This window comes from Triturus cristatus, chromosome 6 (genome assembly GCF_964204655.1).
Source record: "Triturus cristatus chromosome 6, aTriCri1.1, whole genome shotgun sequence".
Taxonomy (NCBI): Eukaryota; Metazoa; Chordata; class Amphibia; order Caudata; family Salamandridae; genus Triturus; species Triturus cristatus.
The window spans coordinates 384,714,032-384,741,719 of NC_140589.1; the positions used below are offsets into that span (position 1 = coordinate 384,714,032).

The window sequence follows — 27,688 nt, forward strand, 5'->3', positions numbered from 1 at the left end:
CCCTGTACCCCTACAGTGTCCAAGTCCATTCTTAGACATTGTAAGTGCAGTGATGCCATTAAGAGTGTATGGTGCTGGGAGGCTGTCATTGCGAACTCCACAGCACCATAATGGCTACACTGAAAACGGAGAAGTTTGGTATCAAACTTCTCAGCACATTAAACCCACACTGATGCCAGTGTGGGATTTAATGAAAAATGCACACAGAGGGCATCTTAGAGATGCCCCCAGAAAACTAACCTACCACTAGTGTCCAGGCTGAGTGGCTGCTTTCAGCTGCTACCACCAGACATGTTTCTGGACCCCTAGGTCGAGAGCCTGCTGCTCTCTGGGGCCTGAAACAATGCACATCCTGGGAATAGGTGCCAAGCTTCCTCCCCCAGAATAGGCAGGGTTCACGAAAGGGAAGCTTCAAAGGCTTGCCGCCTTTGTGAGCTTCCCCAGGCCACTTTGGGCAGAAGACCCGGCGGGGAAAACAAGTGAGGAAAAGAGGTGTGCCCACCTCTGCCAGCTCCACCCATCAGGTGGGGGAGGCGAGGTGAAGTACAACTCTCAGTCCATGCCATCTTGAAGATGGGGAGACTCAGCCAACCAGGGATAGGCTCATGCCCCCCTCCCAATGGCAGGTGGCATAATAGGGGGTGTACCCACCCCAGGGAAGGGATCCATGGGTCCCTACCTTTTACCTACCTGTAACGCCCCTAAATGTAGTATTATGGGGATCCCCTGAACCTTGCTTCCTCAGACAAGAAGAAACTACAAGAAGAAGACTGAACAGCCATGCAGCAGCTAACAAAAGGAAGACGCACACTGACTTGGCCCCAGCCGTACCGGCCTGTCTCCACCTCGAACCTGCTCCTGCAAAATCCCGGTGTGCCTGCCTGCCTTAAACTACAAAGACTTTGTCTCCCGTGAACACCGGATTTGTTCATCTGCAACCTCTGGCCTTGGCCCGGAAACCGTGAATCTGCACCACTGTGCACCCGCCGTCCACGGCCCGGGCTCGAGTGGGCAACACCATGAGGAGGTCACCCTGGGAATCCTGACCTGAGATCCAGAGACCCATGACCTACCTCAAGCCAACTCCTGCAGTCTAAAACCAGAAGGCTCCCATAACCGCGACTAGGAGATGGTAAGAAGATCCAACTCCAAAAGGCACCCCTGCACCCAGCGCCCCACGTCCTTGTATGCCCAAACCGACGGTGCCTAACCAACCCCTAACTTCCCAACTTACCTCTCGAAGTGGTTGTCGCACCCAGAAGACCTTCGTCCCCAAGCCTGCAGCGTCTTTACAAACCGGAGGTTCCCCATTGAAAACAACAGGGTGCCCGATGTCGAAACAGCACCCTGCACCTGGCCGCCCTAGTGCACCTGAGGGTGCACCTTTGGTGCTCCTTTGTTTCCCCAGTTGCCCTGTGCTAAAGTCCAGGAACTTTGCTCCCACAACCAAGTGGCCTGTTACTCAGCAGCCACCAACCGGAGGCCACCTATTCCCCATTGAATAACATTGGGCCTCAGCAGACTGCACCCGGCCGCCCTAGTGCCACTGAGGGTGTAACAAGAGTGCATCCTTGACCCTGGGAGACCCCTGAGTCTACCCCCAGAACCTTAACTTCCACTACCAAATACTTACCTCAAAACCGATAACACTATTTTTCTCCATAGGATAACATTGACTGTTTTTCTGTGAAAAGTTGCTAAGTGTGGAGTTCGGGAAACTAAAGAAATTCTTTAAAATTGCATAATTTAACAAAAACGGATTTACTTACCTGTTTGCAGGAAATGTCCCAGGGTAGTATCTAGGTATACTACTCTGTGTAAGCCTAGTGATTTCAAAAGATACTTAACTTCTATTTTACTAAAAAGCCTATTCAAGTCTATGTACTACATTTACTAAGTATTGCATTTCTCTGCATCCATACTGTAAATCAAACCAAAGTGCATATACAATTCTCATTCAAACTGTATTTCAATTGCATTATTACTGTAAAGTACTTATTGCTTACCTGTTCCAGGCTTGCTTGGTTCAAGAAAATAAAATTCCTAAAAGAATATTTTTATACAAAAACAATTGGTCTGAAGTTCAGTCTTTGAGTTTGTGAATTCATTTGCTGACTGAGTGTGTACAACAAATGCTTAGCACTGTCCTCTGATACTGCCTTATTGCTCGACCACACTACCACAAATAGAGAGTAAGGTTCTATCTAACTTTACCTCTGCCTATATTTGGGGTTCCACTGGGCTCTGTGCACACTATACCTCACTTTGGTATTGTATATACAGCCAGCTTCCTACACTGTGGCACTGGATGTGTGTTGGCGAGGCAACCACAGCCAAGAACCAAAAGATTTGCTGGATTTCTCCTTTTATTACTATACTTAATCTTTGCTCATAATTTCCGATGTGTTTCCACTTTGACTAACTGGCTGCTTTTAGATGGGGTCCTACTGTCTGCTAGAAGTTTTGTCCTTATTTTTATTTGGAACAGTCTTCAGAGGAGTATTCTTCTCTCACCATCATGTCATTGGCTGTTGATGAATCTACATATTAGCGAGTGCTTCTGTTGAAATTCCATGGTACCTTGTTTTCAGGAGCAGCATAAGTTTGCGCACATTTTGTACAAATGCTTACTTGAAGTATGTTGTAAATAAGTATGTCAAAGAACTATAATATTTTTTGGTGTTATTTTGCAATATTAATTTGTTTTATATGAAAAAATATTGCATAAAACAATTATTTTATGAGAAACTTAGACCTGATATTTATTATAATAATTGCCTACTTATTTAATGATGCTTAAAATAAGCTTTTTATTTTTGTATGCTACTTCAGTTAACCTTAGTGGTGAAGGCCACTTTTCCAGTATGGGTTTTGTGATCCATAGCATGTTTCTTTGACCAGACCTTGGGCATGTATCAAGATGGCCTCACACAAATATGACAAATAACTTAAGGCAAACAATGACTGAATAACATGAAAGTGCATTTTTTATTTTTGATATATGTTTACCATTCCCCTGATTTTTAGAAACAGTCACTCAGTCAATCAGTGCGGATTTTTTTTTAATGTTGGCTGCATGGAGCACTATGAGAGTGTAACTACCTGTCAGCTTATTACAGCATTCCTGTTAAAAAAAAATCTGCTTTAGTCGTGCCGTTTGATTTTGTGTTTTCCTTTTTCATGCCAGCACCACCAAGCATTGGACGAGTGACGCCACACCCTACAGATTACTGAATTCTTATTCAAAGATGCACAATTCACTGGTGTTGGCTTGTGCCAGTCATTGAGATTCTGCTTCTGGGTCCAAGAATCCCTCTGAATGTCCAGAATTTGGATTGTCAATGTTTGTGTGCACTCTGTGGCTGCAGACACCATTCACAGATAATGTAAAGGAGCCATTGCTGGCAAACACCATTACAGTGGAAATATGCAGCAAGGATTATCAAATAATTGCACAAATATGCATTTGAGAATGTCATATCATGTAATGTTGAACGTGTATTACAGATAATAGTTGTGTACCGGCTACTAAACTCCATTTACAGATCTTCTTATAATGCTGCTTTATATTTTTTACTTTTTTCTTTGCCTTTACAGGACTAATACATGACATTGTGCTGGCACTCTTGGCACAGTGATGCCCTCTTCTGGGATTCTACTTGTGTAGCCCCTCGAATAATGGCAAATCAGGTGTTGCATCTGAGTAACTATCATAGAGGAGCAATGATGATGGTGTCTTTAGTTTTATGTTTTCTGGGCGGACTTTATTGCAGCAGTGGTTTGTCATCCCTCTGCTGTTTAACTACTGCCATTAGTTTGCCTAATCTTTGTTACTTTGTTTTCTCCCTGTACGTATCCTTCCAATGTCTATTTTCCCTGCTTATCCATAGTGCTCTAAAGTGGACTTCCGTTGACATGTCCTAGCTTTTTAAAACTTCTTAAATGAATGAATACCCGTGAGGTCTCACAAAAAGTGTGCGGGTTAAATTTTATTTACTTGACAAAAGGTCCAATAAGCATGAGATTATGTACCAACTAAATATGTTAGTGGTGACTATTGTTTATTATGTGTTAGGAAAATGTAGCACATTGTGCTGAGACGCCTTTTCCTTTAGACTCCAAATTAACTAGGGGTAAGCAAAGTCTTTTTGCATAAGCATTGCATTTGCTGTTTTCATGGCTGCATGGCCACCCTCCCGAGATGTTTTCGCCCCGGGGACCCCAAAACTGGGGACCAATACACTATTTAAAGATGGGAGCCCAGGTGACCACCCAGTGCACCCAACCATCCACAACGTTGGGAGCTGCAGCAGAGCCCCAGGTCCCCTGTGGCACCAGACAATTCCCTGCATGTTGGAGGAGCCACCTCTTGACTCTTCCAGCAGAGAGCAGCTACTTATTCTGCTCCCTCAGGGAGAGCAATATCTTGATCTGTTTCACTGCCCACAAACCGTTCAAAAGTCTGCTCACACCTGGCCCTCTACCCCTTTTGTTAAAAGTAGCGGCCCTGAGGGGCATTTAAAGGCTCAGGGAGGGCCTCGCCCCTTTTTTTGTGTATGTTTCAGCTCCAGGGGCAGTAGGGCCTATAATGGCTCTGGGAGGGCGCCTGCAGGTCCCTCCCCTTAATTAATAACATCAGCCCCAGGAGATGGGGTCCTTGGGACCTTTGGAGGCTCTGGGAAGGAGGTCATGTGGTAACTATAATTCGTGCCCCTGCTATGCAGAGTTTTCTCATCAATAATTTCACTGAGAATGTTGCCGTGCTATCAATGATGTCATAGGAGATGTAATGAGTGATGTAATATGTGGGGTAATTGAGACAACTATAACTGCTGAATTTCCATGGTTTTCTGTGTATGAAATCTGAACCCAACTATAACATCCCTATAACCTTTAGTATATTTTTTAGGGAATTGCCACAGCTTTTTAATGCTATTTCCTAACTATAACGTCCCTGTACATTTGTTTTTTCAGTAAATTTCCACAGTTTTTTAATGCTATTTCCTAACTATAACTCTCCTGTAACCTTAGGTTTTTTTCTGTGAATTTCCATGGTTTTAATGCTATTTCCTAACTATAAAATCCCAATAAACTGGGTGTGTGACTGGCTGTGTGGGTGTGTAAGTGGGTGTATCGGTCTCTGAGTGAGTGTATGTGTAAGTGGCTGTATGGGTGTTTACAAGGGTGTATGATTGCCTGTGTGGGTCTGTGACTGGCTCGCTTGGTCTCTGAGTGGGCGTGTCTCTGTATGAGTGAGTAAGTGGTTGTGTGGGTGTTTCTCTGAGTGGGTGTGAGAGTGGCTGTATGGGTGTGTGAGAGGTGTTCTGGATCTCTGAGTAGATGTGTGACTGAGTCTGTGACTGGGTTTTTTTATCAGGATCTTAATATGTGGATCTGTTGCAAATTCACACAGGGCATCTGCGAATCCTCACGTGCCTCAAGCAACTTTTTTGAACAATTTTTGCCCATTAGTGGGTCCCTCACAGACCCTTCCATCAATCCCAAGGGGGTCACAATACCTTTATCCTTACCACTTATAACCTATTTATACTTTATTCTCCTCCCCAGGAACTGTGCCCCAATCGACAAAATTGCAGTCACAACTTTTCTCTCAGGTTGTGGCAAGCCAATCACTGCATTGTGGGGGATCCCCTTCTCTAGATACACATAACTATTTTTTCTTTAACAATTCCAAACCTACTGAACAGATTTACACCAAATTACAACAAGCATTGGCATAGCCAAAAGGTCTCGCCTTTGGAACATTTTAAGTGTTTTGCTAGAGCTATTGGATTTGCCAATGTGTTAAAAGTATGCTGTAGACCGGTGTGGCTGCTGGCTAGAATACTTGAGGCAGTATAGGAGGGTACAGTCTTTATGCACCTTTGGCAGCATCAATCTTTGAATTTTAACAAGAATGAGCTCCTAATTTACTGGGGACTGCACTTAATAAAGTGCAGCCACTCTCCATGTTGATTGGTGGGCTTTAGTGGAAGCCACGGCACGAAGGGGCTGTTAGACAAGCACCCAGACCAACAAGGAAGGCGGGAAGCACAGGCCAGAAACTGGGCCACCCCACCCCACCAAACCAAACGACCCGGCCCCCAGAGAGGCCAGAGGAGAAAGCCAACCAAACCCCGCAGAGGAGGGCCAGGACCCAGGAAAGAAAATCCAGCACCACCAAGGCCACCAAGCACCCAGCCCAGAGAAAGGAGCCGCAGCAAGAGCCCAGGAGCAGGGCAGGAGCCAGACCCCAACCAAACCGAAAAGGACAGGGAAGGACACAGAGACCCAAAACCCCAGGAGGCCAAAAGCTCTACAGGGAAGGTGGCCACCAACCGAACAAGGATGGTCAGAGAAGCCCAAGACCAAACAACAGAGAGGCCAACAAAGACTGGAAACCAACAACCCGGAACTGAACAGGCCCAGCAAGGGGGGGGGACAGGGCCACCGGCCACAACCCCAAAACCCCCAACCACAAAGGGAGGGAAAACAAGGCAGGGTGCAAGCCCAGGGCAACGGGAACCCCTGGCAGCCCCCAAACCAGGAAACAACCAGACACGAACCCGCCGAACAACAGAAGGCAGAAAAAAACACGTGCCAACAGGGCGAAGGACCACACAGGCATCCAACACCCCGGCCAAGCCCGCAGCAAGGGCAGGAGCAGCGGAAAAGGCCCCAGGGCACACAGCCCCCAGACCAGAAACACACTAGGCCGACCCCAGCGAATGCCAGAGTGGAGCCAGGAATACAGCCAAAACCAGGGCAACGAACGCAAAGGAACCAGGAAGCCAGGAACGGAGCCAAGCAAACTGCCGATGCAGGAGGACCCGCAGGCACAACCAGCCCCCCAGAAGGAATCCATGCAGCGCAAAGGTAGAACCAAAGGGCAGGGAAGCTGACAGAGACCCCCAGCACACCCCCTGCCGGACCACACAGAAGGCTAGAAGAAACAAACATAGGAAACCGCCAAGCAGAAACCGGAGGAAGCAGAGAAGCCAGAGGGCCAGCCAGCGGCAGACCCCGTACAACCCACAGCCCGGAGGGCGGACCCCACAGAGGCAACGACGAACACCACAGAACCGCAACCCCAACAAGAGAAGGGGGGGCACCAAAAACAGACGCACACTGGGAGCAGATCCCACGGATGTAAGGGAAGACAGGAGTGAGTCAGGACACCGGAACCAGGAAAGAAACGGGAACGCCCGGCAAACACACCCCACAGCTGGCAGAGAAGCGACTGCACAGCCAGTAAACCAAAGAGGCACAGCCAGATGCCACACCACACCAGCAGGAAGCCGGCAGGCCAGGAACAACAGGAGGCAACCCAGGACACGCCAACCCAGAAGCACCGAACACCAGGACCCCACACAGGCCCGAACAAGGCAGCAGGAAGAGGGCCAACGAAGAAGGAGAACCGGCCAACCCCAACAGCCCACAACGGAGACACCAGGATCAGGTAGAAACATGGACACCCAACCACAGGCGAAGCAAGCCCGGGAAGAGAACCGCCGGCAGGAGCAGGCCCAGAAAGACACACCACGACAGGACCCGAAACCAGCGGAGCTACCTGCCAGGCCACCCAGAGAGCGCACAGGCAAGGACGCAGGGCCGAAGAAAGCGACCAACAGGAGCCAGAAAACCGGCAGGAGTTAGAAAGCCCCAGCAGACCCCAGCCAGGCACCCATGGCGGGGCCAGACGAGACCAGGACCCCCCAGGGAGCAACCGCCCCCGGAGCCCAGATTGAACCCCAACCGGAAGAACCGCCACACAGAAGAGGGGAAAACAGGTGCCAACGCCAAGGACATGGCAGCAGTGAAAGACAGCCAGGCCCAAACAGCAGCGGCATGAATCCCAGGGACCAAACAGGTGAACCGCCACAGGGAACACACCCCGGGGGGACGCAAAGGAAAGGAGGAGCAGGAGCCCAATAACACTAGCCTGAGAAGCCCACCACACCAGGCACCTCCAGGTGGACCCCAACCAGGAACCAACCAGGCCCGCTCCAGGTGAACCCCAGAGAGCAGAGGAGAACAGGTGCCGACAGGGCGGCAAGGCCGGAGGCGCAGCACTCCGCAGACCCAACAGACACCCAAACCAGACCGAGCAGCACCGCCGGCTGAACCAGGAGGGGCGGCTAGGACCCACCGAAGCAAGCCAAAGACGCGCACAGGAAACAGACAGGTGCTCAGCAAAAGCAGGGAAACACGAGAGCAACGCCAAGGAAACCCCAGAAACCAGTAACAGCGCAAAGAGAGCGCCAGAGCCAGGAGCAACCAAGTCCGCAGCACCCAGCAAGGAAGAGGCAAGCAGACGGAGACAGCACCAGCCAGCCAGCCCCCACGAAGCAACCCCAGCACCCAGAAGGCCCCGGGACAAACACCGGCAGCCTGCAAAGGAGGCAGCACCAGGGAAAGACGCAGCCCAGTAAAAAGCAATCCTGGCAACACAAGGAGGCCAGCCACAGAACGGGATGAATGCAGCGGGGTGAGAATGCCGCACACAGCACCAGGCACAACACCTGGAAGCCCTGAGAGGAACCAGGTGCAACCCACGAGAACCAGGAGGAAGAGGACACCGCGCACCCAGCCACCCAAGGCCAGATCACAGTACCAGGACCGTGCAGGCACTACAGAAAAGAGCGGGGCAGACCCCGGCAGGACCAGAAGCCCAGGAGAGGTCAAGCAACAGCGAGGGGGAGAAAAAACAGCCGGAGCCGAAGAATAACCGCCCACACCAGACCAAGTGCGAGGAGTACGGTGGCCATGCAGGCCCAGGAGGACCATGGATTCAACCGCACCACCCAGGAAGGCCATGAACCGGCAAGCGCAGGGAACCCTGGGAGGACACAAGCGCCGCGGCTCCGTACCAAAAGGAAGGCATGAACACAGCACCACCAAGCACGCCAGTCGGGCACCCCGGAACACCCCCAAGGGCCAGCAAACCAAGAAAGAACCTCCACCGAGACAGGAGCGGCAGTGCCGGCGCCAGGATGCATGACAAAGCAAAGAGGCGCAACGGTACCAGGACTGTACAAAACACTCCACCAGGCATCCAGCACAGCGGCAGAAAGAACGAGGCCAGGAAGAAAGCGAGACGGGCTCGGGGGACCTCGGGGATCCCGACTGACGCTGCAGCGCGGCGCCGCCCGCACTAGCCCCGAACCAGCAAAGGCACGACCACCCAGGGACGGTGCGCCAGCACCGGGCAGGAAACAGCCAGTGAACAGCAGTGGAGGCACAACTGGACCGCTGCCAGGGCACCACCCGGGCACAGCAGGTGCAGGGGGGGGGGGCGCGAGCCGGACCCTGAAAGGAAAAATAGAGCCACAGAAGAGATGCCCGTAACACCAAGTCAAGACCCCATCAATCTTACAAAGGTAACAGGTGCCTTTAGAGCCCTAGACGATGGTAGTCATGTCAGCGACCGCCAAAAGGCTGAAACGATGAGCGAGGGTCCTGCCCCTCCTCCCGAGATGCAGCTGCCCGCAGGAGGAGAGATAACGTATGGAACCACCAAACCAGCTATCACAAGATAAGACAGCTAGAAACAGCAACGTCCTGCACCACCACAATGGCGGAACCAGCGCCGACCCAACCGCCGAGGAGCTGTCGGAGACGAACAGCAGCAAGCAAACCCACAGGCAGCAGAGCGCGCGACACAGGAGCACCAGCAGAAAGAAAAAAATCGCCAAGCGGAACTCACCCGGGATGGGGACCAAAACCAGCACTAAGGGCCCCCCACCCGCAACTGCCTAAACGGCAAGAACACCGCAAGCAAGGCACGCCTCACCCGGCCAGGTTCGGGAAGATGTGCCCGCGACCCGGAAGGAAACGGGAGCCTACGCCCCAGCCGCAAAGGGCCAGGCGGCCAGGCAGGATTCTGGCAGGAACAGAGACTGACTCCCAGCAAGCCTGGCAGGCCGAGAGACAGCCCAGGAAACCCCGCGTCCGCACAGCCATGCAGCCGGGCAGGGGGAGGAGAGAAGACCTCCACTCCAGTCCAGCAGGAGCAGCAACAGCGCACCACTTCCATTCTGTCGACAGACAGAAAAAAAAAAATAACGGGCGGGATGCTGGGTAAGTACGGCTTATGAACTTCCGGTGGGAGGGGCAGTATTATGGTCCCAGCATTCCTCTTGTCTTTTTTTCTGTTGGGAGATGGTTATCTCCACTTTGTAAATTAATGGGACGAGGACATAAGGGACCTGGGGGTAATGCATTCCCATACTGGAACATTTTCTCACCCAATTTTGAGGGCTCTTTTGAGCTCAGTAGCAGTAGTTCTTTGTTTGCCAACCAGTGGAAAAATGTACTCATTCCTACCATTCCTAAGTTATAAGTGTTTGCAGCTGGGATAGATAATACTGGGTCAGGAAAGGTTAACTTTTGTCATGACTAAACCCTCAAACAGTGTGCACTATTTTATAAGGCTGATGATGGGAGTCCCTGCTCTCTACAGACGCAGGTAACTTTACATTTCATGGTAGGCTGCTGTTAGTGAGCAGCACTACCTCAGTGCAAGCAAGAGAATTTGAACAAAAATAAAATGACACTTCTACAGTTTCACGTTGTGCCAATGGGAATACTTTCTGATATGTTTCTTATTACAGGGATTTTTCCATCTGTTTTTAATCACAATTATGTTTTACGCTATGTGTCACTCAACAGCATGGAATGTAACCCAAACGCACACTTCACCGTTGATGATGTCAAACATGCAATCTGAAAACGTGGCAGCTTTGAACATTTGAATAAAACATTATTGAAATATTAAATCAAACTGAAAAGAATGAACTCTAATAAAAATAATTGTGAATACTAAAAAATACAATAGTTTTCCCTTCATGGATAAAATACCAAGAATGATTGACTTTGCTAATGCTTATTGTGTTATTCATAGATCTTCACTTATATAGGGCTACCTGATGGGTGTTTGCAACCAAAGCATAAACATTGGTGTTGCATGGACTTGCCCTGAAATAAAAATCACAGTTCAATAATGAATGGTTACGATTTAGAAAACAGCACGCATGTGATATGGTTACTTTACCGCTTTCTATGCGTTACTTTGAAGGGCTCATTAATATGTTGCCAATGTTAATGTGCATGTCAAAAGTACCCCTTCTCATAATTGCTTTGATTTTTAACTTTGCTTTGGTGAAACCTTTTTTATGCCTGCTACATGTGTGATGTTTGCCTACTTTAGAAACCCTAGAAGTAGTTTTTGTTTTTTCCTGCGAAAAGTCCGTGTTTCCACGACGATGTGTATGTGAATGAGTAATGGCAGTATTCTGTCTGTAGCCGGTCGGTAGCTCAATGAACTATTGCATCCGCTCCAGGAACCTGTATTTGACCTCACGGTCACAAATTTGAATCCTGGTGGGCCCAATCACCCTTTTCTGCTTCCGAGGTCAATAAAATGAGTAGTAGCACTGAGTTGAGTAACAATGAATGGCTCTGATTGTATTGCCACAGCACCTGACAGTGCATTGAGCGTTTTACAAATTTTATTCTGAGACAACAAAAACATGCACTGTATAGCTGTAATTGACCTAACAATTATTTATTTAACTTATAAACATATCTCAAATGAAGGCATCATTTGGAAATGAAGGACACACCTGATGTAATTCCGATTTTTTTTATGGTTATTGTATCTGTTAGTAGGGTTTGTTAAACCTACCTCCGATTTACATTCTGTGTCTGCATGTTTCGCAAAAATCAGCCACTGTTTGTGACCCTGGGTGGGTAACAATTGTCTAGGAAGACTGGTACATGATGCAAAATAAAACCCACAATTTACTTATTTTCTTTGCTGCAGTAGCCATCCCCTAGTATTTTTTTCCAGATAATAAGCAGAAAAATCTTTCAGTTTAAAAAAAATGTCTTTTCTTTTTTTTTTTCTCAGTCGTCCTCGATCTCCAAGTGATCTGTTGGCATTATTTCGGTACCCAAGAGATCCTTATACTGTTGAACGCGCACGCGCTGGAGAAATATTTGAAAGAACTCTTCAACTCATTCAAGAGCATGTCCAGGATGGCTTAATGGTTGACCTGAATGGCACAAGTTAGTAATTCTTTTCATACCTTTTGTTCTTTTCTTGTAATACATTTCCTGCAACACATATCCTGTATTGATGGAGCAAAGCAGGAGCAGATTAATCAAGAGATCTAGCTAGATTCTGCGACCAGTAAAAGTCGAGTTAAGTAAAATAGGGCCTCATTACGTGGTACATGGTCATATAACCGGTAGTTCCTGTCCTTGGTATTACTGATACTGGCTGGGACGGTAAGACCGGGGCATGGGTAAAAAAAACACTCAATTACAAGTTGAGCGTTAAGAGTCCACGCAGCAATGGGGAATAACCAGGGACTCCAACTTTTTCACCTACGATTCTACTTGTTCATCATTCACAGACACATCTTCCTTCAGATTTCAAAGCCGGAGCCTCTGGGCAAAGAGTGCTGGCCTGTGGTGTTTCCACATCTGCATTTTTGGCAAGTTGTGCGGCATATTCTTGTCACATTCACACATCCCGATTTTGGTACTTTAACAAACTTAGACTTTGATATAGAAAGCAGCCCAATGCTTATATCAGATAATTTATTTTTGAGAAAGAAAACTGTAAATATTCCACACATATTTTGCAAGGTTTTATTAGCAAACATGAATCAATTGTATCTTAGTTACGCACGGGGACACAACTTTATTCATGTTATTATTACCACCTGATCGAATAAATATTTAACTAAAACAAATTGAATTTTGCACAGCAGAATACAATCCTAAAAATAGTGACTACTGTTTGTAAAATGTGGTTCTTTTTTGTGCATGGCTGTTTGAATTTAGAACATGTTTCCTGGAGTTAAATATAAATATATATATATATATCTCTATATATCCCCTTCTGGCGGTTGCCAGTAGGTAGTTATAGTTAGGACCAAGTTTCCATAGTAAGAGCATTTTTTGTTTTGCTTCTAACTTTTGCGTCGTTTGATGAATCTTCATGAAATTTTCCAAACTAATTATTTGTTCATATCAGCTCCTATGTGGGAAGTTTGGGGGTAATTCATCAAGGGGGGGGGGCCGAGAAATAAAGGGGAGTCCCAAAACGTGTTTTCTCTATGTTAATTTCCATGGGAAACTTTAGACAAGGCTACAGGTCGAACGGGTGAACAGAATTACCTCACATTTGGCAGGGAGAAGGGTATTGGTCTACAAAGCATGCTTTTGTTTATTTGGTGTAAATCCGTTCAGTAGTTTTTGAGAAATATCCAAATTTACAGATCTCGATATTTGGGAATTCTGTCATCTGATTGGCTGAAGCGTTACGAGCACGAGCTTGCTGCTTATTGTTTGGGAGCGCTGCAAGCGGTTGCAACTAGGAAGTGTTTACCACCATTTTGTTATTCCGTCGAAGCGAGTAAAGGGAAAAAATGGCAAAAAAAGTGGCAAAGAGGGTAGGAGCACTGTAACCTTTGTTGGGGTGTTTAGGGTGTGCTATAGACGGGGTGTGAAGCGAAGTATTCACCCGTAGAGGTGTGAAAGTGCTGGGCTACGGAAATTAAGTGAGGTATTGCCTAGAGTCTGATGCTGCTAAGGTGAACTGGTGCGGGAGTCGGGGGTTAAAGCATGAGCCCAAATTGTGTGTCTTATGCTGTGAAGTCATTTACCATGGCCGCTGCACTACACCTACGGAAGTAGTGTCAGCATGTGTTTATACCTATTAGGACGAACTACTGACCCGTACTGGTCTGAAAGTCCTGGGGTACGGAAAATATGTATTGTGTACAGTCTCATGGTGCTAAGCTGCTGCCGGACTCTGGGATGAAAGCGTGAGTCCAAACAGTGTGTCATATGCTGTGAAGTCATGTGCTCTGGCCGCTGTGCGATATCTGTCCAAGTAGTGTCAGTATGTAGTTATACCTACTTGGAGGAACTTTTGTTTCGAACATTGTAACTTGTGTATGGTGCTTAGGGGGTGTTACACAGGGAGTGCGAAGGTAAATTTGCGCGTATCAAATCAATTTGGTATTTGTAAAGTGCCAACTACTCACTCCTACGGGTCTGATGGTGCTGGGGCGTAAGCTGAGCTGCTGGTGGACTTGGGGTAAAGCCGGTGAACTACTGACCCCTACCGGTCTGAAAGTGCTGGGTATGGAAATTAAGTGAGGTATTGCCTAGAGTGACTCTGGTATGAAACCGTGAGCCTGTGTTTACTATGCTGTGAAGTCATGTGCTCTGGGCGCTGTGCCACATTTGTCCAACTTGTATATGGTGCTTAGATGGTTACAACACCATAGGGAGTGCGAAGGTAAATCAATATGGTATTTGTAAGGCGCAAACTACTCACCCCTATGGGGGTGTAGAGGTGGTGATCAAAGCGAGAGCTCTGTGCTCCGTCAGATGGTCTGGCTGCTGCGTCACAGCTGTGTGGAGAATACATTTTGGCGAAGGTCCGGGAGTTGCCGTTATAGGGTGGCTCTAAAAGAGCCCTTGTGTTGATTAGTTGGAGGTACATATAAGTGCGGATGCACAGTTTCAAGTTATTCAGGAAAACTCGATTTCCGTGATCTGTGAAGTGTACTCCATCACTTCTGTAGATATCAGCGTATTAAAATGTATGTTGTTGTTGTTGCTGGACCCCATTTTGTGGTCTCTGAGGTATGCAGACACAGCTTTGTTGAGTTTATTCCTAGATTTTTCAATCTGAGGACACAATTGTTTTGACCATTTCCACTTCTGTCTTTGGCATATATTGGAATATACAAAGACAGTTTGAGGGAAAAGTAACATCAATTGTCCAAAAGTGTCCTTCATAAGCATTTCCAAACCTACCCCAATCAATGTCCCTAGGTCGTTTCCACCACAGTGCACAATCATGAGGTCAGGGTGTTGGAGATGCAAACCGGTTTTAACCATAGGTAACAATTGGTGCCACTTCAATCCTCTCTGTGCAAACCATTTAATTTCCATATTTTGTAAACCTAGGTCCAAGTCAATACGTCTCTGTTCTGCATACCTCTTGCACCAGAAAATATAGCTATGTCCTACGATCCACACTAGCATTTTGAAGGTATGGAAAGATGTCTGTAGCTCATGCAGTTCCTTGGTAGAATAAGAGATATGTTTAAAGATGGAGAACTACTTTATATTGACATACAAAACGATACGTGATTGGGAGACGAAAAGCATTAGTTTTTAAAAGTAGGGTGCACATTTGTTTTGTGGAAAAGTATCTTTGTGATTGGTTAAGAAAAAGCAGTTTCAACGTGGAGTACATATCATAGGGTAAAATTTGCTCAACTGAACCACAGCTGCTACTTGCATTTGGAAGGCACTGTTCGAACTTAAAACAATTGTGAACTTTTAACCTGCACGTGCAGTTAAATGTTCAAGAAAGTTTGTTGATAGAATACGTTGCACTTCTGAATTTTATGTGTTGTTGAATATTAAAAAAACGGTTTATATGGAAAATTAAAAAGAAACCTATAGAGAGAAGTTTTGAAACCTAAAAGAATCGAGGAACTATTCTAATTTGTTTTTTACATGTATTTATGTGTGGAGCAACAAAATTATAGACAGAACAGCACCAGGAAGAGGAAGAAGCAGGGAGTGGGGGCACGGAGGGTGATGGGCAGAATGGCAGACACGCACAGTTAAGTATAGCACAAGTATAGACAAACCATGGCCAAAATGAAACACACCAACAAGGAGCACAAGTCACACAACTCGCCAACATCACAACAGTGAACGAGCATAGAAGTGAAAACCAAGCTGCATTCATAGAGGATGTGTACAAAGGTGGGTCGTTTGTGTTGTGGGATGTCTGCGACAGTGGTCATCATGGATGAGATGCCCAGCACGTGGCACATGGGTGAGTTCACTGTTTGTTACGTTGCAAACAGCATCTCCTCCCTCCCACAAGCTCCCACACTTTTGTACGGTGCGCTTTTGTATCTTGTGCACTCATATGGCACACCATTGTAATGCCTATTTGCACATGTGCTGCTGCATTCCAACTACACCATCACAGTGCCGTTTGGAGGTGGTGCATGCCACTTTACAACATCGACTGCTGCGGCCCTTGTGGCAGGCCACACCAGAACACAGAGACACACTTACCGCACTTCCTGTACACAGAGATGTCTGAGACACCCCGTTCCCGGATAGGCACACCCCTACGCTGACCTGTGTACTCTGGACCAGCACACGCCGGTTGTGCATGCAGGAGGATGCGTGTGTAGCTACATGTCCAGGCTCACTACCAATGCTGAGGTGATAGCACACTGTGATGTTGCAGGGCTGGTGCCTATCATGCTAACACAATGACCAGAGGGACACACTTGCTCAGATGTGGGTTTGGGGGGCGTTGGCTTGTCCCGGGGTTGTTCCGAAGAGTCTTGTGGCCCTCCTGGGTATCCCTGTATCATCCTCATTTATTCTATGGCACCTGTGGGTGTTCTGGTGTGGCTCTTGGCTGTGTTCTCTTTCATGGTGCAGGTAGTCATCCTGCTTAACACCATCAGAAAGCAGGTGTAAAATCCCTGGTGCTAACGTGGCTTATCGCCGGAATTTGTTTTGCATTGCAGTTGGTGTGAATGTTGTGATGTGATTTTTTGCGCGTGCAGGACAATATACGAACTGGGCAGTGTATCTCGTCAAGTTCCAGCACCTGAAGCCCGATTCCCAATCAATATAAATACAATGAGGTGTCGTAAATGATTTTGTGTGTACACTGTGAGTGCAGCCACTACGTCAGTTCAATTCAATACAGGATTTTAGTATTTAGAATAAATCGCAAAGGTGCACCTCGTGTCTTTTTGCACGGGAACGGCTAGTCTGCATTTCATTATCAGCACTTTAATGGAAGTAAAGTTGAGATAAATCTAACACACTATTCAGAAGTTGGTGGAAACTGCAGACATCACCAGTATTCCTGTGGTAAGTCCTCCAAAATTTAAGACCATGCTGGACTTCATCAAATAACAGTAATAAGAACAAGAAAGAGTTACACAGCAGTTAAGAAAACAACCAGAAACGTTAATATTTTTTTTTTCAAACTTTATTTTTTTATTAACATATATCAACTATAAAGTAATAAACAAAATTTATTTAAAAAAATACAAAATAACAAGGTGGAACACTGCTGTGGGGACCATGGATGTGGATGACAGAGCCTAGAAAATAAAGCACAAAATAAGGACGTGTGTAATGCGCATATCAAAAGAGAGAGACATAGAGAAAAAGAGAAGGAAAAAAAGCCAGAGAGAAAAAGAGAGGGAAGGAAAGAAAGGGAGTGAGAAAGGGAGAAGGAAGAGAGAGCTAGAAGAAAGAGGAGAGAGAGAGAGAGAGAGACTGACTGACTGAGACTGACTGCCACCCCTGCGCATCCATGAGCAAATAATTACCTGGTGCCATGGGATTGTGTGCAGCAGTGGGAACTCCACGTGCCTGTCAAAACTCCGTGCATCCCAGATATGTCCCTGAGTCATGAATGGCTGAGACCACATCATCTTCTCTACGGTCCGGCAGATCTCCCACATGTCGCTGAGTCATGAATGGTGGAGACCACATCAGCTTTTGGGGCCGCTAAGCCTGTGGAAGTTTAGTTAGTGCCACGTGGTGGTAGGCTCCTGATGGCCATATGAGCTTCGGGTGGCACTAACCCTGTGCATGTGAAGTCCGCGCCAAGGGGGTAGTAGGCCCCTGAGGGCTATACAGATTAGGGCGCAAGTTTTAAAAGACTCTTTATGGTTGAGACACGTGGAGCATCCGGCATTTAGTCAGCACCGGCAATACAGGATGTGACGTTGTCGATCTATTATATTTGCGTGTTCACATGGCCTGTGATGCATGTGCTGGATGGGTGTGGTGTGTGCGCAAACCTGCCCTCAGGAAGTGGCCGTGAGATGTTGAAAACTAGACCACTGACCTGCACACCAACAGCGAGTACGCCTACGACAGGTAGGTATGTGGGGCCATCGTCGGAACTTAATCGGAGTGGCATGGCATTGCATGGCGTACGACAGAACAGGGCAGGGATAGCTACAATGGCGCGGACGGCTCATAGTACTGCTTCTGTGAGTGGAGTGGACGGGCCGCAGCTGTCCCTCTGCGAGCATGGGTGCGAACTGTTCATAACTCACACTACATAAGTATTGAAAAATCATTTTGGGATTCAGTCCGTCAGCTGGCATTTGTCTGAGGTATTTGTGAAAACATATCGGAGTTCTTTCTGTGAATGATACACCTTTGACGCTGCCTCTCCCCACATCAGCAGGTAACGCACCCTCTTCCCACATTACCATCATACCCCCAACAACCTTCTTGTGCCCGGAAGTGTCCCTGTGCGGTTGGACAAAGAAGAGTCTTAGAGATGTATAGATTTACATATAAAAACATTTATTTAAAGAAAAGAACAACAAATTAGACTGAATGGAGTCTGGTGTTGTGGGCGCTGCCACAAAGTTGGGGTAACTGCCATTCAGGATTCAGGACACAGTTACACATGTGGGATTGGTTGTGTTAAAGAGGGTTAGTGGGACTATGTGTCGCTGGGCTTGCATTTCGAAATATGCCTCACAAATCGAAGGGAGTATGTTGTGTGGTTGCCGCCTCGGACTTGCGGTCACTGCCATTCAGGACTCAGGACACAGTTACACATGTGGGATCAGCTTCTGTTAAAGAGGGTTAGTGGCAGCAGAAGTATTGAGAGTGTATGAGCATGTGATGATGCTTGGTGTGAAAGGGTTGCACTGGGAGCAATGTGTCTTGGCTATAGGACTGCGTCATGAGGAATTACCACTGTATCTGAATTGTGAGGCCTGCTGATCGTAGTGTAGGCCAGAGGTAGCGGTGAGCAAGGGTCCACAGCCACGTGCATACGTTGGTGGCCTCACCGGCCTGCATAGTGCAGGTTCAGTGGTACCACTTGTTGCCAGCCTTCAATATGAAAATACTCCTCACCGATCGAAGGGAGTGTGGTGGTGTGGTCGCTGCCATGAAGTTTTGTGTCACTGCATATGGAAATATGTCTAACTGATCAAAGAGAGTTTGCTGCTGTGGTGGCTGCCATGGTCACTGCCATTCAGGACTCAGGACACAGTTACACATGTGGGATCGGCTTGTGTTGGACAGTGTTAGTTGGCACCACATGTCCAAAATTCAAATTGCGAGGTCTGCTGCTCGCAGTGTAGACTGCTGAGTGTTCGTTTGTCCTTGAAAATGAATTTGGTGATTGTACTAAAGGTATAACTGATATAAAAAATGTTCAAGAAGAAAGGATACTAAAAGTATATTATGTAGATTTGAGGCCTGTAATAGTTACTTGCCTAGTGGATTCTGTAGTTAATGAATGAAGAAATAATTTCCATTGGGATACCTAGTGAGTGCAGTGTAGGCGTATGATGAAAAGATGAAATAAGTAAAGAATACACTGACGAAGTGTTGTATTCTTTTAGGGTAATCTTGTTGATTGAAATTAGCATTTAAAAATGGAATTGCGAGCTTTACTGCCTGCAGTGTAGACTGCTATTCTATTTTAGTTTTCATTTGAAGATTAATTTGGTCATTGTAGTAAAGCTATAACTGATATAAAAAAAAGTTCTTGAAGCAAGGATACTAAAAGGATAATATGTAGGGTGTAGGACTGTGATACTTACTTGCCTACTGGAGTCTGTAGTTGCATATGGAAATACCTCTCACTGATCAAAGGGAGTGTGGTGGTACAGAGTTGGGATCACTGCCATTCAGGACACAGTTACACATGTGGGATCGGCTTGTGTTGAACAGAGTTATTGGCACCACGTGTCGCCGCTGTTGCATATGGAAATATGTCTAACTGATCAAAGAGAGTATGCTGCTGTGGTTGCTGCCACGGACTTGGGGTCACTGCCATTCAGGACTCAGGACACAGTAACACATGTGGGATCGACTTGTGTTAAAGAGGGTTAGTGGGACTACGTGTCGCTGGCCTTGCATATCGAAATATGCCTCAGTGATCGAAGGGAGTGTGGTGCCGTGGTCGCTGCCACGGACTTGGGGTCACTGCCATTCAGGACTCAGGACACAGTTACACATGTGGGATCGGCTTGTGTTAAAGAGGGTTAGTGGGACTACGTGTCGCTGGCCTTCCATATCAAAATATGCCTCCGTGATCAAAGGGAGTGTGGTGCTGTGGTCGCTGCCAGGGACTTGGGGTGACTGCCATTCAGGACTCAGGACAGTTACACATGTGTGATCGACTTGTGTTGAACAGGGTTAGTGGTAGTACATCTACATTCCTAGTTTGAATTTTATAATGAGTATGTCGATAATAAATATAAACATAGTTGGGATTTTCACCAGAAACCACTTTAAACTTTGTGTTTGAGGCATATGAGCTGCAGATTACACACTTTTGCATAGATCGCCATCTGGTGTTGGGCCCGGATGTTTGCAGTTTGTTTTTCCTCTTGGAAAGTCTTTGGAAGTCACGAGGTTGGTGACTCCTCCTTTGGATCGTATTGCGCATGGGCTTCGGCTCCATCCTCAGATTGTTTTTTTCCGCCATCGGGCTCGGATGTAATCTTCGCACTCCGGTTCCGAACATTTCCAGTTCGACGATCGAAGTGGAATCCTCACCCCACATTGCGGTATTGTTTTGATCGCGATCTCCTCAATCAACGCACCTTCTCATCGACAGATCTTCGGTTCCAGTCGTCGACGGCGGCCTCCGGGCCTACCCAAGCTCCGGTCCCGGCTGATGGAAAGAACTCCATTCAAGAAGTGCCCTCGATGTGGGTCCAAATTCCCCCACACCGATCTTCATGAGGTGTGCAACCTCTGCCTCTCCCCTGAACACGAGGCTCGAGACTGTCCGGCCTGTAAGTCTTTCAGATCGAAAAAGACTATTCGGGACCGAAGAGCCAGACGAAACATGGCGCACTGCTCGACCTCCTTTCCAGTCGATATCTTCGGAGACGACATCGGAGATCTGGGACAGCAGTGCACCGAAGAGGACCTCGTCAGTGCTTCAGAGGCCGACGACTCAGATGTGGAGGACATCACTCCGGCGCAGAGGGTCGTGAGTTATATACCCCCACCCGCGCCAACACCCAAAAAGGCTTCGGTCACGCCTTCGCCTCCGGGCCTAGGCAAGACCAGAGACACTGCTTCACACACCCCACCTTCGGGCCCGGTGAAGAAGCCAAATAAGCCTTCCGGCGGCACCGGCTCGAGCAAGCCTACCAGCGGTGCCGAGAAACACACTTCGGCTCCGAAAAAGAAACCGGCCTCTACCTCGACACCGAGCTCCGCACCGAAGTCCTCGGGGTCGAAACCCAGCGCTTCCGTACCGACGCCATCTTTGGTACCGACCAAACCCCATAAGGCCCTCGGCACCGACACTTCCAAGCCGAAGCCCACCTCGGCGCCGACCAAGAAATCGGAGGTTCCCAAGCCCAGTGCTAAGCAAACTGGCACGGAGAAGCCTAAAAAGTCATCGGCCCGAAGACTTCGGCGCCGACGGACCAAACACTGTCACAGGAACTATTTACACCGGATCCCTTACAAAAAACTCTCACCAGGGATCCAAAAACTGGACATTTGTCACTCTCTTCCAAAAAGAGACATTTGGACAAACCGGCTCCACCTCCACCTCCAAAGAGGAAGGACTCTGCTACCTCCCCTTTCAGAATACCTTCCCCACCTCTTCCACCCTCTCCACCTCCGCCCCCTCCACCCCCACCTCATCGCTCTCCGACCCCGTCTCCAGACGATGATGATCAGGGGGACCCATATCACGATACAGGGGATGTGCCCCAAGACCCCACCCCTACAGGATCCCCAGACCCATGGGACGACTACAATAACCCAGATATTCCCGACGTCCCACAAAATGACTTTTACCCTTCCAGGCCATCTCCACCGGAAGACTCATTAGGTTTCCAGCACCTACTTCAAAGGGCGGCACACTATCATGGGGTAGAGTTACACACTGACCCAGTGGAGGAGGATTTCCTCCTTGACACATTTGATACCACACATAGGTCTACCGCCATACTACCTATGCTCAAGGGGGTGGTAAAACATGCGCCAGAGGTTTTTAAGGACCCAGTCAGGGCCAGGGTCATTAACCCACACATAGAGAAAAAGTACAAAGCTGCCCCCACAGATCCTGCCTATATCAAAGGGCCAGCGCCACTGGATTCCCTAGTGGTTTCCACTGCACGAAAAAGGTCAAATTCCTAGGCGTCAGGCGAAACACCACCACCTGACAAAGAGTCAAAGCTACTGGACGCGTCAGGAAAGCGCACTGCGTCACAGGCAGCCAATATATGGCGTATCGCCAACACCCAAGCGCTATTGGCCAGATACGATACGGCACATTATGATGAATTAGAAACCATAATGCACCACCTCCCTGAAAGATACAAAACTAGTGCCAATGATTTAATTCAAGAGGGTAAGACAATAACTAACACCTCTCTACGCTGTGCCTTAGATGCAGCAGACACAGCCTCCAGGACCATTAATACTAGCGTCCTCCGTCGCCATGCTTGGCTAAGAATATCAGGTTTTAAACCTGAGGTACAAGCCTCCATCCTGAATCATCCCTTTGACCAAGAACACCTATTCGGCCCAAAGATAGATGAGGCTCTCAAACAAAATGAAGGACACCGATACGGCGAAGTCCATGGGAGCCCTGCAGTCACACCCTTCTAGGCGCTCTTTTCGCCGCTCTTCCTTTCGGAGTACATCTAGAGGCTACTCCTCAAATAGCGCGTCCACTTCCTACAAATCCCCCACTCAGTCCACCTTCACAAGGGGTTATCAAAGAGGCGGCTATGGGGTAAATAATAATAAAGGCAGAGGCAAAACAAATACCGCCCGCTCTGCCACACCACCTACCCAATGACTTTCCCCCGCTCCCTCCAGACCATCCCACTCCGGTCGGGGGCAGACTTCAAAATTTCCTTCATGTCTGGGAGACCATCACCTCAGGCAAGTGGGTGACCCAAATTATTCGGTCAGGATACTGCCTGAAATTAACATCTACCCCCCCAAACATTCCACCCAGGCAACGCCCAATGTCACAAGAACATTCCACATTACTAAAACAGGAGGTAATCTCCCTCCTACAAAAATAGGCAATAGAACAAGTTCCCGTCAATCAGCAAAATTTAGGGGTCTACTCCCTATATTTTCAAATACCAAAAAGGGACAAAGACTCTACGACCTATTCTAGATCTCCGGCCCCTAAACACATACATACATTCAGACCATTTTCACATAGTAACGCTTCAGCAGGTGCTTCCGCTCCTCTCCCAAAACGACTTCCTCACCACACTGGACTTGAAAGACGCATACTTCCACATTCCAGTACACCATGCTCACAGAAAGTACCTCGGATTTGTAGTGGACGGGCAACACTACCAGTTCAAGGTGCTCCCATTCGGAGTCACAACAGCACCACGGGTATTCACCAAGTACCTAGCGGTATTGGCGGCACACCTCAGAAGACAACACATTCACGTCTTCCCATACTTGGACGACCGGCTGATAAAAGCCACGTCCTACAACCAATGTGTACACCACACCGCCACTACAATCCAACTACTTCACCAACTAGGCTTCACGGTGAACCACCAAAAGTCCCAACTAACACCATCCCACAGAAAACAATACCTCGGTGCCACCATAGACACCTCAAAAGCAATAGCCTACCCCAATCCGGCCAGGATTGCAAGCATTCTGGCTTTGCGACACAGATTCATACTTCAACACTCCCTTCCAGCAAGAGTGTTTATGCAACTGATAGGGATGATGGCCTCTTGCATTTTCATAGTGCCCCACGCAAGACTCCAGATGCGTCCCCTTCAAGAGTGCTTAGCGCGCCAGTGGAACCAGGCCCAGGGGCAACTGACCGATCTGGTGTTGGTAGACGGTCGCACCCATCGCTCTCTGCAGTGGTGGAACACCACAAACCTTTCCAAAGGTCGACCGTTCCTGGACCCGGTTCCACAAATAATACTAACAACAGACGCATCGCTCTCCGGCTGGGGAGCTCATCTATTACACCTCACAGTGCAGGGCACATGGACGCCGCAACAAAAGTTACTCCATATCAACCATCTGGAGTTACTAGAAATCTCTCTAGCCCTAAATTCTTTTCAGGCACAGATTTCAGGCAAGGCAGTCCTCATTCGCACAGATAACATGACAGCCATGTATTGCATTCAAAAACAAGGCGGCACACACTCCCCACAGCTCTCTCAACTAGCACAGAGCATATGGAGATGGGCAATTCCACACAAAATCTTTCTCCTAGCCCAACATGTCCCAGGTGTCCAAAACACCATGGCAGATCTGCTCAGCAGACAGACGCAACACATCCACGAGTGGGAACTTCACCCGCAGGTTCTTCACCCGTTCTTCCAAATGTGGGGGCATCCACAAATAGACCTATTCGCCACCCACGAAAACAAAAAATGCCCAAGCTTCGCCGCCAGATACCCACACCCATTGTCCAAAGGGAAATGCGATATGGATGAACTGGTCAGGCAAATTTGCATACACTTTTCCACCTCTCCCACTAATTCCATTAGTGGTGCGAAAGTTACAACAGCATTCCCTCACGCTGATCCTAGTAGCTCCAACATGGGCCAGACAACCGTGGTACAACACGCTGCTGGAAATCTCGGTAGTACCACACCAAAAGCCACACCTCTCACCATGCCTCCTAACCCAGAACCATGGAGAGATCAGGCACCCGGACCCAGCTCAGCTCAACCTTGCGATCTGGCTCCTGAAATCCTAGAATTCGGATACCTAAACCTTCCCTCTGACTGTATGAGCGTCATCAGAGAAGCTAGACACCCTACCACTAGATCCTGCTACGCTGCCAAGTGGAAAAGATTTGTTGTTTATTGCCATAACAACACAATCAATCCTCTAGACGTGTCTATACAACACATCATATGCTACTTACTCCACCTACAAAGGTGTAATCTAGCATATACCTCCATTCGGCTACACCTCGCAGCAATTGCAGCTTACCTACAAAACAGGCAGCACCTATCCCTTTTTAGAGTACCTGCCATTAAAGCCTTCATGGAAGGCCTGAAAAGAATAATTCCCCCCAGAGTGCCACCCTCACCTGTGTGGAACTTAAATATCATTCTCACAAGGCTAATGGGGCCGCCCTTCGAACCTTTGCATAAATGCGAACTGCAATTTCTCACATGGAAAACAGCTTTCCTTGTAGCCATCACTTCCCTTAGAAGGGTCAGTGAGATACAAGCATTTACCATACAAGAACCTTTTCTTCAAATGCACCAGAACAAGGTTGTTCTCCGTACCAACCCAAAATTCCTACCTAAAGTCATTTCCCCTTTTCACCTAAACCAATCTGTAGAATTACCGGTATTTTTCTCGCAATCTCAGACTGTTGCAGAAAGGGCTCTACACACGCTAGATGTCAAACGAGCCTTACTTTACTATATCCAAAGAACACAACCTTTCAGAAAGACCAAACAACTGTTTGTATCTTTCTCTCCACCACACAAGGGCAACCCCATCTCAAAATCAGGGATAGCTAGGTGGATTGTAAAATGAATCCAGATTTGCTACCACAAAGCAAAACGAACGCTATCCGTTCCCCCTAAAGCCCATTCTACACGAAACATAGGGGCTTCTATGGCTAGGGTACATCCCATTAGATGATATCTGCAAAGCAGCTACATGGTCAACACCGCACACTTTCACTAAACACTACTGTGTAGATGTGCAAACCAAGCAACAAGCTAGTGTGGGACAGGCTGTACTAAAAACACTATTTCAAACCACTGCAACAGATACCGGTGGTCGCCGCTAAGGTTGGGAACTGCTATATAGTCTATGCAAAAGTGTGTAATCTGCAGCTCATATGCCTCGAACGCAATATGCTACTTACCAGTATGCATCTGTTCTTGGCATGTAGAGCTGCAGATCTACACACGCCGACCTGCCTCCCCGGCTACCTGTATCTGTTCCAGTCTATCTTATTTAGATACAACACACATGGGTTTCTTCACTGTTATTACTACGCTCCATCTTTCCCTGCTGGTGAAAAACAATCTGAGGATGGAGACGAAGCCCATGCGCAATACGATCCAAAGGAGGAGTCACCGACCTTGTGACTTTCAAAGACTTTCCAAGAGGAAAAACAAACTGCAAACATCCGGGCCCAACACCAGATGGCGATCTATGCAAAAGTGTGTAGATCTGCAGCTCTACATGCCAAGAACAGATGCATACTGGTAAGTAGCATATTCCTTCTTTTTCAAACTTCACAACATTATTATCTTCCATTTGTTGATCAACACCTAGACATATCCAACTGTTATTTTCTGTAGAGTCCTCTTGACTAGCAAAGAAACGTAAGTCTATATCATCACAAATTTGTTTTATATCATTTATATTAAAACTCGATTTCGTGCTGCAGGAAAACCTAGACTTATCCAGATGGTTCCTGTTGACTTTGAATATAAACTTGCAGATGTCTATCGATCCGAACATTGGTAGGATCCAATTTCTCGATGTGACAGTATCTTCAAACTGAAGCTGTACATTTTTTTCCTAAGTGTCTTCTCCTGTGAAATTTCTTCCCACATTTCTTTCAATTCTGTCTTCTCAGAGTTGGTAATATATGACGTGACATAGTGAGAAACAGCAATTGAGTTATGTGCATCATATTGTATGTTCATATTTGCATTTCACATCTTCAAAATCTCCGTATTGTAATCAATATTGTTCTTCGATGCTTCTGTTCTTTCTAAATTATTAGTATTTTTGGGTGATTTTCGATTGATGGTATGTCTCATTTCTGAAATAAAACTGTTCACTCTTCCTTTGGAAATTATTGGACGTGGAAAGGGATATCGACAGTTTGTGTAAAATGTATCTTTGCGTTATGTTTTCGTCGGCAATGCTTTCCACATTGATGACTTTGATATGCAAATACGCCACACTAATCAAAGGGAGTCTGGTGCTGTGGTCGCTGGCAAGTTGGGGGTCACTGCCATTCAGGACACAGTTCCACATGTGGGATCGGATTGTGTTGAAGATGGTTAGTAGTACCATTTGTCGCCAGTCGCCCACAGTGTAGGGCAGAGGTAGCGGTGAGCTAGGGTCCACAGCCACGTGCATACGTTGGTGACCCAGACAAACCTTACGTAGTACAGGTTCAGTGGCACCATGTGTCGCCGGTCTTCTTTGTGGAAATACCCCTTGGTGATCGAAGGGAGTCTGGTGCTGTGGTCACTGCCATTGAGGACACAGTTACGCATGTGGGATCGGCTTGTGTTCAACAGGGTTAGTTGGCACCACGTGTTGCCGGTCTTCCACAGTGTAGGCAGGAGGCAGCGGTCAGCAATGGCCCACAGGCAGGTGACATTGACTTGAGCTGCACAGATCGGGAACATTTGGTCTTCTTAACCCATTATAGTCTCTTACACAATTTGCGTCGCTACTAATGTTGAATTAGGAACCATGTAACTCCGGTGTAGGGCGGAGGCAGCGGTCAGGATGGGCGCACAGCCACGTGGCGTTGAGTTGAGCTGCACAGTTAGTGGCACCTGGAGTACTCGGCGTGTGCGCACCCTGCGATGAGACATGGTCCCGGCGGGCCGCACTGAGAGCAATGTGTTTTGTCTAAAGAATT

The 27,688-nt window shown here is 47.5% G+C and overlaps 1 protein-coding gene across 2 annotated transcripts in view; it reads left to right on the forward strand.

Annotated features, from left to right (window-relative positions):
- The window catches only part of PXDN (peroxidasin), a 565,162-nt gene that overhangs the window by 381,142 nt on the left and 156,332 nt on the right, over positions 1-27,688 (forward strand). For both annotated transcript variants that reach the window (XM_085610787.1, XM_085610786.1), the window contains one exon: positions 11,912-12,069. In XM_085610787.1, coding sequence (XP_085466913.1) covers positions 11,912-12,069 — 158 coding nt within the window. The remainder of the gene's footprint in view (positions 1-11,911; positions 12,070-27,688) is intronic.